The sequence below is a fragment of the Sinocyclocheilus anshuiensis genome, unplaced genomic scaffold (assembly GCF_001515605.1).
Source record: "Sinocyclocheilus anshuiensis isolate Anshui unplaced genomic scaffold, SAMN03320099.WGS_v1.1 scaffold1095, whole genome shotgun sequence".
In the NCBI taxonomy this organism is placed as follows: domain Eukaryota; kingdom Metazoa; phylum Chordata; class Actinopteri; order Cypriniformes; family Cyprinidae; genus Sinocyclocheilus; species Sinocyclocheilus anshuiensis.
In genome coordinates this window covers 309,066-325,618 of record NW_015544226.1, presented here as the reverse complement: position 1 = coordinate 325,618, position 16,553 = coordinate 309,066, and the positions used below count along the sequence as shown (strand labels likewise).

The 16,553-nt window shown below is 37.6% G+C and overlaps 1 protein-coding gene across 6 annotated transcripts in view; it reads right to left on the bottom strand.

Annotated features, from left to right (window-relative positions):
• Positions 1-16,553, bottom strand: part of LOC107697351 (angiomotin-like) — a 50,319-nt gene that overhangs the window by 29,062 nt on the left and 4,704 nt on the right. For 3 of the 6 annotated variants that reach the window (XM_016498096.1, XM_016498098.1, XM_016498097.1), the window contains one exon: positions 1,992-2,135. In XM_016498096.1, the coding sequence (XP_016353582.1) occupies positions 1,992-2,135 (144 nt within the window). Of the gene's footprint in view, positions 1-1,145; positions 1,356-1,991; positions 2,136-15,227; positions 15,548-16,553 lie in introns of those variants that run through there. The other 3 variants (XM_016498099.1, XM_016498101.1, XM_016498100.1) reach the window with 3 other exon arrangements.

Below are 16,553 nucleotides of genomic sequence, written 5' to 3'. Positions count from 1 at the left end.
AAAAAAACATTGTGTATATATATATATATATATATATATTAGGGCTGGGCAAGTTAACGCGTTATTATTGCGTTAACGCATTAATTGATTAACACCGACAATTATTTTATCGCGCATTAACGCAGTTTTTTATTATTATGAATGTCCGTTGCTCACTGGCTCTGAATACACAGGAGGGGTGGGATGGGTGTCATCACGCGTCTCAACCAATGAGAACATTTGGGGAGGGCCTAAGACTGCAGGAGCGCTTACATGGACGCTCCTGATAAAATTATTTAGGCTAAGCATCAACATTCACAAATCACTGTTCACTATTATTTTTAACAGAAAAGAATGCAACATGCTCGTAATCACGACTTCATAAGTGGGAAATAGTAAGTTTCCGATAGCACGTGAAGACAGCAGAGAAGCGCTCTCGCACATCACACTAGTCAAACGAACCGGGCTTTGGGGGTCAAACGCGCTCGGGTACGGTTAAGATTGCCTAGTGCGAGTACACCCTTATTCTCCTGCATCCCACACACACGAGTCTCTACCCGCCCGCTCCTGCACTCGTCCATCAAGTGTTGTCCCGCGCCGCACTCTGCTGTGTTGGGTCCCGCTATCGCGCAGGTCTCTACTCGGAAGGTGCCTGTTATAATGTTATGATCGAGGCTCTGGACTCTGAGCATAACTTGTTTAATAGTGCAAACTATAAAATATTTTCTATAAAAACGTTAATGCCCTGGCAGTGGCAAATAGCTTTGGTTTTATATTTAATTTGATTACATTAATGTTATAAGTTGAAATTTACAATAAATATTTTAACTGCTACTATGTAAAAGAAATGCTACCATAAAAAAAGCATGTTATTTGTTTAAAGTGTTTGCAAACAAATTTTTTTTGCACTTTTGTTCATATAGCAGTTTAAATGAAAAAAGTGCACAATACACTACATTTGAATGCATTATTGAATTTTGTGCATAATCATGCGATTAATTGCGATTAAAAATTTTAATCATTGCCCAGCACTAATAAATATATATATATATTCTGTTTCTCTAAATGGTGTTAATCTGGAATGGCTGCCACTACTGGCCTTGAACAAAGTTTGTAGTTTAGTGGTTATTATACCATCTACAAAGTAATGAAGGGGAACTTATTACGTCTATTGTTTTCTGATTTTCCTCGCATTCTCAAGGAGGATGAGGCTTTTTTCCGAAACATCTGTGGTGAATAAATAAATAAACGTAAAGTGAGTCAGAGACAGAGCCATCAGTGTACAACTGCTTTCCAACATGGAAAGCCAGAGAAAGTGGACATCGAGAGAGTGAAAGTAGAAAAATACAGTTCATAGTGGCCCACCCCCAACCCCCCATACTTAAACTTCCTGTCATTCTCCAATCTTTCGCTCACTGAGACGTCCTCAGAGCCAATGACAGAGATGGCCACAAACAAAAGCAGGATGAGAATATGAAATGCAGAGGTCACAAAAAAACAAAAACAAAACTCATGGTTACAACAAATGAAATGATGGCTGATTTTACTGTAGATGGAGATGTGACATTTCATATAATGAAAAACAGAAAACTGTCCCAAAAAGATATTTGTCTGCAGCTTTATTTTATATGTTTACACATACCCGTTTTTACTGTGACCTTCATCCAGTGTAATTAGAGAAAATTTGTCGGACAAATCTTAGGCTCTAGAAGTACTTCAAACACCTTTACTTAAAAAAATGTCATGGCTTTTATTAATCACTTTAAGTGTAAAATATATCACAGGACTTTTTAAGTGATCAAATTATATCCAAACAGGTTCTACATTTTGGTAGCTGGAATCACTACCAAAGTGATTCCAGTTTCCGAGCCGAACTGAACTAACCTATAACTTCTAGTACTTCTTTTTGTCCCATTGATGTCCACCCCATCCATCTAGGCTCTGGTGTTCTCCAGTCACGGTGTAATCTTTTGACTCCATTACTCCACTGTATATTTGACCAGGTCACCTACCTGTGTGGCTGCTGTAGATGCTGTCGTGTGTCACTACTGGCTGCTCATGGTCCTGAAAATCGCTAGGGTCACTGGACTGAAGAAGCTCCTCAAGTCGCTCCAAAACACACAGCCGGTCTGTGAGGTCCCGAATGCCAAGCCACTCTAGAACAGGAAGGCACTCTGACGAGTTAGAACAATGGGGGTGGGGTCCAAAGACAACTAGATGGGCTTTTTTTGGATTGCAGAGAGAAAAATATTTCATGTGAAAGAAAAGAGGACGTGAGGTACGATTGTTTCCTGAATGAGACAGAACCAAAAAAGGAATGCCCTTGTTTTACCCCCATTTTCACAATGTTCACAGTTCAATTCAAACTGTATGTAAGGATATGCATAGTTTTAAGGGACTGGCATTAGCTACATAATGCCAAGCAAACACAGTAACACAATGTAGTGTTTGAAATTTTGATGCTTTAGGGTAGTGGTCAGCAACAGGCGGCCCGCAGGCCAAAACTGGCCCGCCAGCAATAATATCTGGCCCGTGCCCGCAGCCAGATTAATTTTGATAGTGGCTGGTTCTGAAATAGATCTGTCATGACAGCAACAGTTACTCACAATCAGAGTAGGTTATGTGAGCGGAGCGGAGCGCGGAGTGGAGAGGTGTGATTTTGAATGGAGCGAGGAGCGGATTTTTTAAAGGTTGGAGCGTCGTGGTTTTCACTCACTCCAATAGCGCTCCACCACCGCTCCATCACGAGTACAATTCATGCCAACAGCCCCTAATATAACTGCATATTTAGCCATACCTGTCAACCCTCCCATTTTTCCCGGGATTCTCCCGTATTTTACCATTCTATCCCACTATCATTACGTTTAAATATTTTCCCGTATTTCTCCCATATTTTTAATCTTTCTATAAAAAAATCCTATGGGCGTATTTTATATGTTTGCTACATTCACCTCCGGTAAAACTCTCGTAATTTGTATGGCCCAAACCTCATTATATGAATAACCACGTCAACAAATTCCAAGGTTGCCCAGTTGCCAGATCTTGTTGTGGTTTTCATTCGCTCCAAGAGCGCTCCACCACCGCTCCATCACGAGTACAATTCATGCCAATGGCCCGTAATATAACTGCATATTTAGCAAGAATTCACGTTAAACATTTAGCTAGCTTGATAGAGAAGGATCACTCAAATCAGAAAGAATGTGAAGGCTATGATGACGGCAATGGACATGAGCAGGAAGTTATAGTTCTCAAGGAATTAGTTTGCTCCTTCTAGATATAGATATTTTCAGCTGAAAGCATGATTTAAGCAAGTACTACAACACTTATTCACATGCAATCGCTCTCTCAATAATGCATTCAAACAAATGTAATACAGTGCTACTTCATCTGTATCAGATTTCGAATGAGCAGAAATCTGTAAGAAATGCATCGATCCGTAGGAAAAATAACTGACAAAAAAGTAGGCTACTGTTATTTTCATCAAAAACTAAATTTGAACCGCAAAAAGCAGCAATTATACCTTTTAATGCTGACAACCATGTTATTAGCTTGTCATGTGGTAGGAAAAAAGTTTGAACACTATTGTTCCAATAAGCCACTTTGAAACTCTGCTGTTATTTTATTCATTTTATTTTTTAATATACGTTACATATATGTACACCACATGGATACGTTTTCTACGATGTTTGTGCTTTGATTTGAACGAAAACAAAGTATCCGTGTGGTGCGGCTGACATAGAACAACATACGCTGTTTGCGTTCAGTGGATAGTATACTCTCCAAAATGGCGCTAGGGTGAGGCAGAGGAGACGGATTGTTGAATAAAGTCGTTTTTTTTTTCTTTTGTGCACAAAAAGTATTTTCGTGTCTTCGTAATATTACGGTTGAACCCCTGATGTCACATGGATTATTTTACCAATCTCCTTGCTACATTTCTGGACGTTGATCGTGGTAGTACCCTTGCTGTCTATGGGAGGATCAGAGAGCTGTCAGAATGCATCAAAAATATCTTAATTTGTGTTCCGAAGATGAAAGGAGGTCTTACGGGTTTAGAACGACATGAGGGTGAGTAATTAATGACAAAATTTTCATTTTTGGGTGAACTAACCCTTTAATGACTGTCCTCCTACAGGATTAAACACAGAGTAACAGCTCACTACCAGTTACAAAAGACACTGTAACAGTCTGTCATAGGCAATTCTAGTTGCATTTTTCATCAGTTAATTTCTTAAATTATCCTTTGACTATGTTTTGGGCCACCATGTAGTGGTGAAAAAAAATTTTGGCCCGATGCCAAACTTACTTGCTGACCCCTGCTTTAGGGACTGACAAAAGTCTTTAAAAGTATTTAAGATAGGTTCTTCCCAAAATGGATATATTAAAAACATGTCAATGACACATTTCACCCTAAAACACAAAAAACAATAAATTATATTTTGCACAAATCTAAAGCCTCTTTTTTAAAGGCCATTAAGATTTATTTGTACTGGGAAATATTAATTTTGAGTTTTTGTTGCTCATTTCTGAATTTTTTTTATTTACTTCATTACATTAAAGGTACTTCAATAGTTTAGGGCTGTCAAATTTGTGTTGATGTGTGTGTGATACATAAATGTTTTAAATACATTGCTTTATTATTTAATTACTTATTATTTAATTGGCTTCAGTGTTTGAATTTCTCATCCATCGTTTTCTTCAAGTAAAGATAAATATTTATTTAAAACACGTCCAGGTCAATACATCCAGGATATATTCTTGACAGGTTTTGTGTGTTTCACTCATATTTGTCTGTTGACAAAAACCTAGAAACACTCTCTTTCAGACAACACATTTTTAAAAGAAAACTCACTACAAGAACTCCTGAATCACTCACATACAAAATTTCACATCGCTATGAAACAGTCTGAATCATACAATAAACCAGACCCCTCTCTAATACGCCCCTAACCTCATCAAAAACAGAAATAGACTACAGATGCCTCCTCCCCTCACACCCCTGCTGACGCTTGAACTTCAAGTTCCTTGACTGTTTCAGATAAACAGTTTATTCCACGGCCAGAGTGCCCAGAAGTGAATTCGGGGAATCTGACATGCCTAAAAGTCCACAGATAGGTCTCCTAACGAAAGTTTCCAAAGTCTCTGACCTCGGAGTCTTGCAATGGACGTGTTGCAGTGGAACTACGTGCTTACAGTTTAAGTCCTGACCAAGGTATGAAGCATGTCAAGCATGATTCCCAGAATTGCAAAACTGGGAGAATGTTTATCTACCCTCTTAACTTCATAAACACACTTCCTTCAAATTTACTACCTACAATGTCCATACAGCAAATGCCTCTTTTTTTCTAGACTGACGTTAACTTTGAATAATGTTCAAACATTTTCATACTAGGTGACTTTGAAGAACTTGGCATCCCTTTTAAAGTACAATCGTGACAAGAAAATTAATTTTAAGCTATTAAAAAGCTGAAATATTCATCCAACACAAATTCAACTCACAGATTTCCACCTCCTTTACACCAAAGATGTCCTGGATGAGAAAACTCCACTGAACTCCTCTACCCGTTGACCATTTGTCTTGAGCCGTACTCCTTTGTTCACACGCTAACCGACACTGCTGCAGTAAGCTCGTACACTGAACTAACTAATGCATTCCATCAGGTGTGGCTGTAAGGATAGGTGAGTTGGATCACTGCCAGTTATCTACACACCTTCAAACCTGCCTGCTGCTGTTAACACTCCAACTTACATCAAAATGAGTAGAGCTAATTATCAGAGACTAGGTGTGCAATAAATATCTGAAATCTGACTAATATAACAGTTGACACAAAAGTAATTGTGGTTTATACAAATTATTCCTCTATGATGCTTGCCTGAAACCTCAAAAAGAGTCCAACTTTATCTAATCCAGATTATCGGGTTTGGGTTTTGGAGTTTACTGGAATGTTAAAATAGTTTCTTTACCATTTCAAAATTTTCACTTTCACTTTTTGATTTCATATCGTGTGCCAAGACTTGTTTACCTGTTACTCTTCAATTTCTGTATGCTACAATTGTTGAGATGTTGTCATAATCAATGAGCTAACAAACCTTCCTCAGAGTAGACACCACATTTAATTGGACACAAATGAAAACGAGACATGGGACAAATTTAGATGGGACACTGCATTCAAAAACTGCTGGACAGAGTGAAAATATAACATCTACATTTCATTATATTTATGCATTTGACTTTTTTCTAGTTATCGACCGATATTGATATTTTATAACCGATACCAATTATTGAGCCAAGCTGCATAAACTGCATATCAGGCATTTATGTAATACATCTAATTTGTGCATTAATGGCTGTCATGTTAAATAAAGTTTACTAACTACAGTAAATCAAGTACCCGTGCACGCCGTTGTTGTTGTCTTGTTTCCCCTCAGATGCGCTGCAATGGTGATCCTGCGCGCAATTCTCAAAACATCCACAAGATGGCGGCGTTTATCGGTGAATCTGATATTACAAAACCGATATCCGATTATTGTAAAATGCTTAAATATCGGGAAAATATCGGTAAATCGATATATCGGTCGATCTCTACTTTTTTCTCCAAAGCGACTTACATTTAAGGCTTACTATTAGGACATGCATTCCTTGGAAATCAAACCCATGACTTTGGTGTTGCTAGCACCATGCTTTTCTGTTTGAGCTACAGGAATATAAAGGAAGCCAAATTATTCAGTTTAGGAAACAAGACGTCATCTTTGTAATATTATACATAGTATTTTTCTTACACGGTATAAATGGGTCATTGTACATGAAAATATATAACTGTCTTTATATTTTAGGATGGGGGCTAGGGGGTTCAAAAAGGGATCATCACATTAGGGGGCATTTGTCCAACTGGACTAGTCAAGTTATTGGAGGACTTGTTGATTAGTCGACTATCGTGAGCCATCAATAACCCTAACATGTTGTCAACAGACAAATCCCTGAATGTCAGGCCAAACTGAGCAAAGGATCCACCTGCTAAGAAAAGTTGAGTAATGTAGAAACAGGTGGCAAACTGCAAGTCCTCTGATAAGAAACTAAAACACCTGGCTTGTCCTAACACAGACAGCAGTTATTCCTTCCTCATATTTCTAACTGCTGCTGCCCGTCTCTTTCAAGCGCAACTAAACAAAGCCAAGAGCAACATGGGTACTGTCAAGCTATCTGAAAGAGTGCAATTAATTAAAAAATGTTTCATCCTCTTGAATTTTATAAAGAAATAAATGACCCATGGTGTGCAATGTCCAAAATTATCCCCAATGGTGTGCAATAATCTGCCGATGAAGTTGTGCACACATTCTCATTTAATACAATCTCACTTCCTTGACAAAAAGATATTTGGTTATTTACTGAGAAAAAACTCAAGTTACCACATAACAAACAAAATAAATATAAGCCATTTCAAAAGGTCCGATTTTAAATTGCAGTGGTAGTTGTACTAAGAAAGATCAGATCATTCAAGATGGATGTATACCACTAACTGTAACCTGGTTTCTGATTGTCCATAACATTCTGAATGGATGCTGACATTGTCTAAATATTTATGTTTCATGCACAAGTTTCCCAGGGCCCCCATGCAGACAGTGTTTACTCGGGTAATACATCAGGAATGTGGCCCAGGGTAGGTTTGAGCACGGGCTCGATGCTGGCACTCTATCAAGCCTCTGACAGTACAGTCCACTCCTGCCCTCATTACGCTGAGACACTCCAGGTTCTCAGTACAGCACTGACAGATGTTCAGGTTATTATCTGATCAAGGACTGACGTTAATGCTTAACTTAAAATGTTTTGGAATTGAAAACTAAAACGGTTTCTTAACCATCACTTTAGGACATGCTTGCTAAACTTCAAAACTATTTCCAAAAATACCAAGTAGTTTGGTATATAGTGTGACTAATACCATCACATCTAGTCTTTCAACACACATCTCCTTTTACACTTTAAGACTTTTTAGTCATATGACCAGAAGCTGACACAATAGAACTAATCACCAAACAGATTTGATTTGAACGGATTTGGACGTATAGAAGTCTAAAGAGAACAATATGTACTGGTGTTTTTGTTAGCTAACGCAACAATAAACAGCTTACAATGACAAATGTCATACAATGTCATATTGTGTGACCATCAAGCAAAAAGTAACAATATTTCCATATACCTTGAAAGCATGGCAGCCGAGCCTACACAGCTTGCTCATGTTTTTTAGAATTCTAGTAAAGTTTTTAAAAAAGTTTTTCAAACAAATATCATTAACTAATAATTCATAAATATAAGAAACTTTTTCTTGTCATAAATATGCCAAATTATCTGATATCTTAAACGATTTATTGACCTTGACACACATCCATTAGGGTCTGCAGGGGTCCTCTTTATGATATAATGCACCACTTTACTTTGATTTGGCAGTGAAATGTTTTTCAAATGTTAATAAAGCAGTTTTATTAAAATATTTTTCTAACAATTAATAATAGAACGTTATACAAAACATGTTAAACTTTTCTTAAAAAAAAAAGAAAAAAACATTTTATATAGGATTTTTTTTCTTCATCATGATATCACAAGGACAACTGCATCACCCTGTGTGATTTTTGTTAACTTATGCAGACCAAAGAAATTTAGAAATATAAAATATGCTCATCATTGAAAAGGTATATCCAAGTCACTGTATGTACGAATTGCATTTTTAACAATTTTTTTAATAAAATGATAGATGTCGACACAAAAATTAGCGCTGTCATTGAACCATATATACATGTTACTATAGGCAAGAACTTTACCCTTTAGTAACACTTTTCAGAGAACTGTGACAGAAGAAAGCAAGATTTTCCATTGCATTTTCTTGTCTTACTTCCCGACCTGAATGAATATTGCCGCTGGCAACAACGGTAAACTGTCTAATGCTGATGGGTGGTAGGGCAGCATTCCTCAAGGGATAGAATTTCACCAGGACAACCTCCTGACATCAAAACTTAAAAGCGGGAAAGATCAGGAAGGTGACCTTAGAAAATGTCTTAAGTCAGAGCGAGCAACACTCTGATGCCACCCCCAACTTTCACAGGCACTGTTTACATAACAGGGGAGCATTAGTGGAACATTTCCAGGGGTTTAATGAACTCCAGAGAGCTCGTCCATGTTAAGAGTTATTTTATGCTTTAAGTAGGACATGATAACACTGACAATATTGTTATGGATGAAGGAGGAGCTAATACAGAATAAAGTTTATACGTGTTTGAAAAGATACCGAAGAGAACAAGATGACGATGAGGCCACAAGAACGGCATAAAGGCTGAAGATTAAACGTTTATCTGAGGAATTGAGATGACATTGCAAGATCACTGAGTAAATGTGTCTTTTTATGAACTGTTGACAAACTAGAGCTGTTAGTTGGTGGGCTGCCTGAACGAATAGTCAAATAATTGGCAATAAAGTATTAAATGTGCTTGAGTGCAGTTTTCTTTCCAGGTTTTTTTTTTTTTTTTTTTAAGCTATTAGGTTTTGATTTAAGCCACAGTTATGACAGACAGCTACATGTTATTGCTAGTCACTTGCAGGTGCTATTTAGGGGGAGGGACAATCTCATTCCAGAGATCATCTAATTGGACAAAAATCTGTGTAGTCATCAATAATTTTGGTTTGGTTACATGGAAAAGAAAAACTGTACATTTAAAACACAATTATCTGAAAAGTAATTTTTGTCAAAGTTTAGGATTCCACTAAACTTTCCACTAAAACTTCCTTTTTAAGGAACAAAAAGAGATGCACCCCAAACCATAAACTATTCTCACACACAAATTTGATTAGTCTTTCAGCATGCATCCAATGAGTGGATGAGGCAGTGACAAAGGAACAGTCCGAGAACAAAGACAGAGCAGACAGAGAGATTAGGGCAGAAGGGGGAATTGAGAAACGCATGGCAGGAACTGAGCAGGAAACGCAACATTCCATTCTGGAAAGGTCTGGCGCTGCAACCGTGGAGAAAGCGTAAAGCTCAGCCTCCCCCTGTGTTCATTACTCCTAGATCGGAGAGATTCTCACACTGCAGGACTGGAAAAGAAGTAGGCTAAGAAACTCTGACACATCTGCTCCCTCTCTCTACCTCTGTTTCCATGTTCGTCGCAATATGTCTTCGCTGCATTAATTCACCTCCTCCCTCGATTGTGCTGCTTTCTTGGAATTCAACCGTGATTCATTTTAAGGGATTACGTTCTTTTAAACATGTGAGGGGCCTGATGGGAAGTCAGTGCTGAGAGAAACCAGAGGATAGCACTTGGGGCTACAACAATTCAGTGCACAGTGGATTCAGGATTTTATTATACTAAGGTACTCTATGAAGTATCATTGAATACCATATGAAACCATACATTTATGCAATACACTTCCATAGGTGAATCTGTGCATCTAACAAAAATGTCCAGGTATAAAAAGGCAAGAAAATTATTTATTAAATGATTAAATTATTTTGCATAAAGAAAATTAAACCTATTTTAGGACCAGAATTTTACATCTTATTTATTATCATTAAGCATATTTCATGATAGAATCATTATCATTTTTAACATTATTTCATAATATAATTTATAAATAGTGGTCGACCGATATGGGTTTTTTGACAGCCGAACACACACACACACACACACACACACACACACACTAGGGCTGTCAATTTTTTTTTTTCGAATTTTGAATATTCGTCGAATTTAAAATAAAAATTTATAAAAGTCCCGACTCGAACACATCGGCCAAACAGAAAAACTTATCGGCCAATGCCGATATTTGAAAAATAGATATCCATTATTATAAATTAAAATACCACCATGACATAGTAAACAATTTATATCTAAATAATAATACACTATTTTATAGTACAGAAACATAGTACAATAAGAACGAGATGGTTTGCATTAAGGCAAGGAAATGTTGATGCATGAATGTGCATACTTGTCATGAAAATCATGCCACAATGCCATGATTTAAATGAATTGCTGCCCAGTAATACTGCTGGCAAAGGTATATTACTGATGTTTCATTCATCACTTTTTTATCTTTAGCCAACAATAAAAGAAAAAGAAAGAGCTGCAATAGAGGCCCTGCAAACCTGTGTGCCAATATGGCAGAAAAATCCAACATGAGTCACAGAATAACTCCCTCCATTTCTTTTCTTCCTCCATACTCCAACTGCAACAAGGTCTCTATAATGTGGTTCTTTTCCCCCCACAAGTTCCTGATACAGGCCCAAGTATTTGGAAACACAGCGCTGCTCCCCTTAACTCCAGTTCAACTGTAAGTGTCGTTGCATTATAATATTTTTGTTAGCCTATCCAGTTGAAGCCACTAGATGTGGTGCTGCTGCGTTGTTCATTAAAAATATCGCGGAAAAAGAGAACATCAATGCGGAGAAGATCTGGTTTAAATCAAAACTGAAACCAAGCCGTTCACACAGAACACATATTTCGAGCATTTTCTAGAGGGACATCTATCACTGTTGCACTCGCATCTCGCACAAAGGAGCCACATGTTTAGAAAGCCATGTAAATTTAATGCAAGTTTAACTTATAAACATATATTGAGACTTTATGGTGGATTTTTCCCCCATCCCACTGCATCTCATGTTTTTAAATGAAAAATTCTTTAGCCAACAATAAAAGAAAAAGAAAGAGCTGCAATAGAGGCCCTGCAAACCTGTGTGCCAATATGGCAGAAAAATCCAACATGAGTCACAGAATAACTCCCTCCATTTCTTTTCTTCCTCCATACTCCAACTGCAACAAGGTCTCTATAATGTGGTTCTTTTCCCCCCACAAGTTCCTGATACAGGCCCAAGTATTTGGAAACACAGCGCTGCTCCCCTTAACTCCAGCTCAATCCCCACCCACTCTTCCATCCAAAGCCTTAATGAAAAGCATGTGCTAGAGATGCTTCATCTTTGCCACTGAAGCTCTGCACCAGTTTCGTTCCCTCAGTAGGGGGAAAAAAGACATATTCAGCCCCCCCACCACATATTCCCATTCCCATTTTGTCAGAGGAAAAAAAACACATCTATAAAATCTGAAATTTATGACCAAAGTGACAATTAACAGAGTTTCGGTCATGTACGACAGATGTGGGGGATGCAAGCAGCAAGATCTCGGTCAAACATATCCAGTGTCTATGCAATTTTAATATCTTTGTAGTGTCTTTGTTAATGAGCAGGAAGGTTCAAAATGTATTTTAAGATAACAGCAGCAATAAAGGGACACATTCAATTTGATTTTTACATTTTAAATTCTAGGGGTGTAAGAAAATATCGATACACGTGAGTATTGCGATATTTTGTTTGGCGATACTGTATCGATTCTCAAAAATGCAATATCGATATTTTAAAAAAAAAATGTATACAGGATTCATGGCCGTTGTTTCGTTTTGAGTTTATATCCCGACCGCTAGATAGCAGTCTTCTTACCTCTGAACTTAAACAGTGACAACATGTGTGTTCCGCTCCTGCAAGGTTTGTCCAGTCCCGCCCGCTTCCACAATCATTCTAATATTGCATATAATTTTCACGTATCAGGGAGCCGCTATCAATGGGGAGTATTAAATTTAAATTCAATTAAATTCAATTAAATTTATGCATTTAGCAGACGCTTTTATCCAAAGCGACTTACAGTGCATTCAGGCTCGAATGCTGCTAACGCAATGCTCTACCACTGAGCCACAGGAACATTAAGTGTAACATTTATTAGTATTTAGAACATAAGTATTTTACAAAATTCGAATTTAGTTTTTCCGCCATTTTGACAGCCCTAATACACACACACAACCATATAATGTAATATTTATACCATTAAAGCAACAACACTGATGATATGGTTTTAGCAAGGTAAGTCTTCAGTCAACCAGATGGCAAAAACTCTCTATTTCGGTTTGACAAAGGTCGAAACAGAAAGCATTATATACTTCATTTGACCAACTGGAGTCGAATCACTGTCTGGCTTGTGGTGGCTTCCCCCTATTCCTGAAATTTTAAATGACACATCCAGCTTATGCAATTTATGGCCCAGATATGAGTGAATGGTGAGACACTGTACCTCGCCCATGTGACTGTGTCTGAAAATTAGTGACACATTCCACCACAGGGGTGTCTGACTTCACTGCCCTGAGGTAAGCAGGTATACATCATGCTGGGGCATTGGGTTACACAAGACATTGTCAATGATAAAACTTTGAAAGTTAGCACTAGGGGTGCAACTATTTTAATAATACATTAATTCTTTTATTAGGCTGTTTCTTTGATTAATCCAAGGGCTGAGTTGAGTTTGATTTCAGGTTATGTTTTTATTTCTTTCTTTCTTGTATTTTTATTTATTTATTTATTTTTATTTGAAAATGTTACCTGGACACGTATTTACGAGACCAATTCAAAATGAGAACATTCTGTAGAAACCTACTTCAACCTGTCTTATTACGCTGCTGTTATTTTTGGAAAAATCATTTTGAACCTGAATGCTTATAAACAAAGACATATTACAAAATATTACAATTATATCAGGCAGTTTTCAGTTCACAGTCAGTTTGAAAAGAGTTGTTAATGAATATTAACTGCATAATATCCACCAACCAGAGGACCTTAATCGTAGGATTAACATTTACCATTTTGCACTGCTGACAATACCGCACGGAAGAGGCTTTTGTTTAGCCTTGTAATCACTGTTTTACACATTCAGTTAATTTATTTTACTTTATTTTTGCACTGCAACCAAGCAAAATGAACGTCTTAAAGGTTCAGCACAGACCCAAATAACCAACAACGGAATTTGTCAACTTTTCATTATCAGTTTCATCAACATTCTTTAGTTAGCACCATGTCCTTTTACCCATGTCTTTTAATAGGTGTTTTTGTGTTATATGGACACGGCAGATTCCATCGAGGGGGATGGGCGATGCGGTGTTCTCAGTTGGACTCAACGTAATTGTAAAACTTAAGGACTGCAGGCTTTTTGGACTTCCAAAAAGCTCAGTGGAAAAGGCAATTGGGTGATTTGGAGGCTGAGTCAGCAAGCAGAACTTTGGCCTCTCTGAAAAAAAAGAAGGAGGGAGGCAGGGGGCAAAGGAAGTGAGGGATGGAAAGAGATGGAGAGAGGAGGGAAAAGCGAAAGAGAGCTGACATTCCTGCACTGTGAGTCAATGCCGCTAGGCACTTTTCTGGCAAATGTTCACTACCTTTACAACAAAAAGCAATGGCTTTCCATGGCACTGTTCGGATAACAGGAAGAGAGAGGAGACCATCCGAATAATGAGCTTCCAGCTAATAAAGCTGTGGGTTCGTTCTGGAAGTGTGATGGACATTTCTTGGAATGTCGTCCATGGCTACCCCAGTAACCCTTTTGGAAATCTGAGTAAACAAGTCCTCCCTACATTCAAGCACTCAAGCACTCAATGAAAGCATTATGAGGCAGGGCCTATACTCCTGTTAGCAATGGTTAAGTAGTAAAGGGCAATTAGTTTCACCTAATAAATCCTGAGAGTTCCTCATAACTTGGCCTCTTGCTTTGATTTCCAATAACACATGACTGCATTCCTGCCCTATGTAGTGTGCATATCTGTGTCCTGCTCCCCCTCAGCCCTGGGCAGCATTCCTCAGAAGAGTGGGGTGACATCCGTCAGCAGGACCTCTAATGATCCCCATGCAGCCTAATTCATTACTTAACATAATTTACAATGGAAAAGTAAATAGGGTTGACAGCTATAATGCATCTTTAAGAATCTGTGTTGGAAAAATTTGCCTTTTCAACAATCAGTTAGCATATAGGCCTACCCTAAATATTGCTTCTGCAGGACAGATATACTTTTTAAAAGCTTATTCATATAATATTAACAGTACACGTAGCATTCATGCATGTCTTCGGGCCATATGGAGCAGGTTGACTTGTAGCAAATATGTCAGCACTGCGCATGTCATATCGTCCTATCTACAAAGTAACAGCAATACAACTTTCTCAACAGCATTCTCATTCACTGCAGGAGGATGCAAACCATGCAAAGCCTGCGTTTTCAAAAACTAGCTAATGAAACGTCTTTAGGTTCTCAAAGCACGAAAACTTTAAGACTTTAAGCCTCATATTTACAGTCGCTTAAATAAGTTTTGGTGAAACTTTTGCAGACTGACTAAAATAACAATCCTTGTAATTTGATTTAAATAATAATTGTTTACAATGAATTATCTGCTAAAGTTATTTACCTTCATAAGTTTTCGCCAAGTCCCGCTTTATTTCGATCTGCCGCCAGTTTTGTGCGTCCAACGTTTTAAGTCCGTTACAAGTTGTTGTGTTGATTCCAAAGCTTCGAACACGCTTCACAGATGTTTAAACTCGTCAATCCGAGGAGACTTTCCGATAATCTTTGAACTTTTCTTCACATAAAACGCGTTCCCTCTTCTTCCCTGTTTCATTTTTTTGAGCTGGTTTTCCACTAGAAGTGTGCTGTGAGGGGAAGGACTAGGATTGCCCTCCCTCTTCTTCATGCGAACTGTGAACTGAAATCGCCGCTGCAGCGAAATTACTTCAAATTCAATAGTTGTGAGGAGAAAAAAACAGTTCCCGTTTGCAGAGAACTATAAGGGAATCAAAATCACTTTTTGTTTTAAAGCCAGGAGAGCCCTCCTTCGGAGTGTTTGTCGATTGTTCCTGTTCCTCTGTTGGCTTTAGTTGCTCAAGCAAGAAAATGACAAAAAGCTTTTGTGTGTCTTTAAGATTAGGAGCCTGTCAAAGAGTCTTGCGTGCAGCACAGCCCACAGCAGTGACTTCAGAGCGAAATGATTGAAGAGATTTAAAATTCTTGCTTTTCCCCACAATAAATATTTGTCTATAATAAATCTCTTAAGCATTAACGGTAAAAAAAATTAAAATAATGACTAATGATAACTAACTTTATCTTGGGATACTTATAGTCAGAGCTGGGTAGTAACTGATTACATGTAATCTGGATTACGTAATCCGATTCCAAAAATTAAGTACTTGAAATTAGATTAAATTACATTTTAAAATACTCATAATCAGACTACAGTTACTTTTTTATTGATTAGATGATTATATATTTTTCACACAATTATTCATAATTTATTTATTCTCCCTAATGCTTCTTTTCTATCTTTTAAGTTTTCATTTCTAAAATAGCCTTATATAGCCTTACCAGTCTACCTAAACAGTTTTGTAGACATTCACACAAAGACCAGTCACTAGTCAGGTGGCTATAATTACACAGAAAATTGAGAGGGCACAGCATTTGATCACTGGGTTTACAAAAATCATTTAAATTTTAAGAAGCATTTTCTCAACATTGCATCAACTACTGATGAACACTCAATTACCACTCAGTAGGTTATTTAGCCATGCATTGATTGCTATGTGTTTGGAAAGCATTTGTCTTTTAAAGCGGTCATATGATGCGATTTCAAATTTTCCTTTCTCTTTGGAGTGTTACAAGCTCTTGGTGCATAAAGAAGATCTGTAAAGTTGCAAAGACTAAAGTCTCAAATCCAAAGATATATTCTTTATAAAAGTTAAGA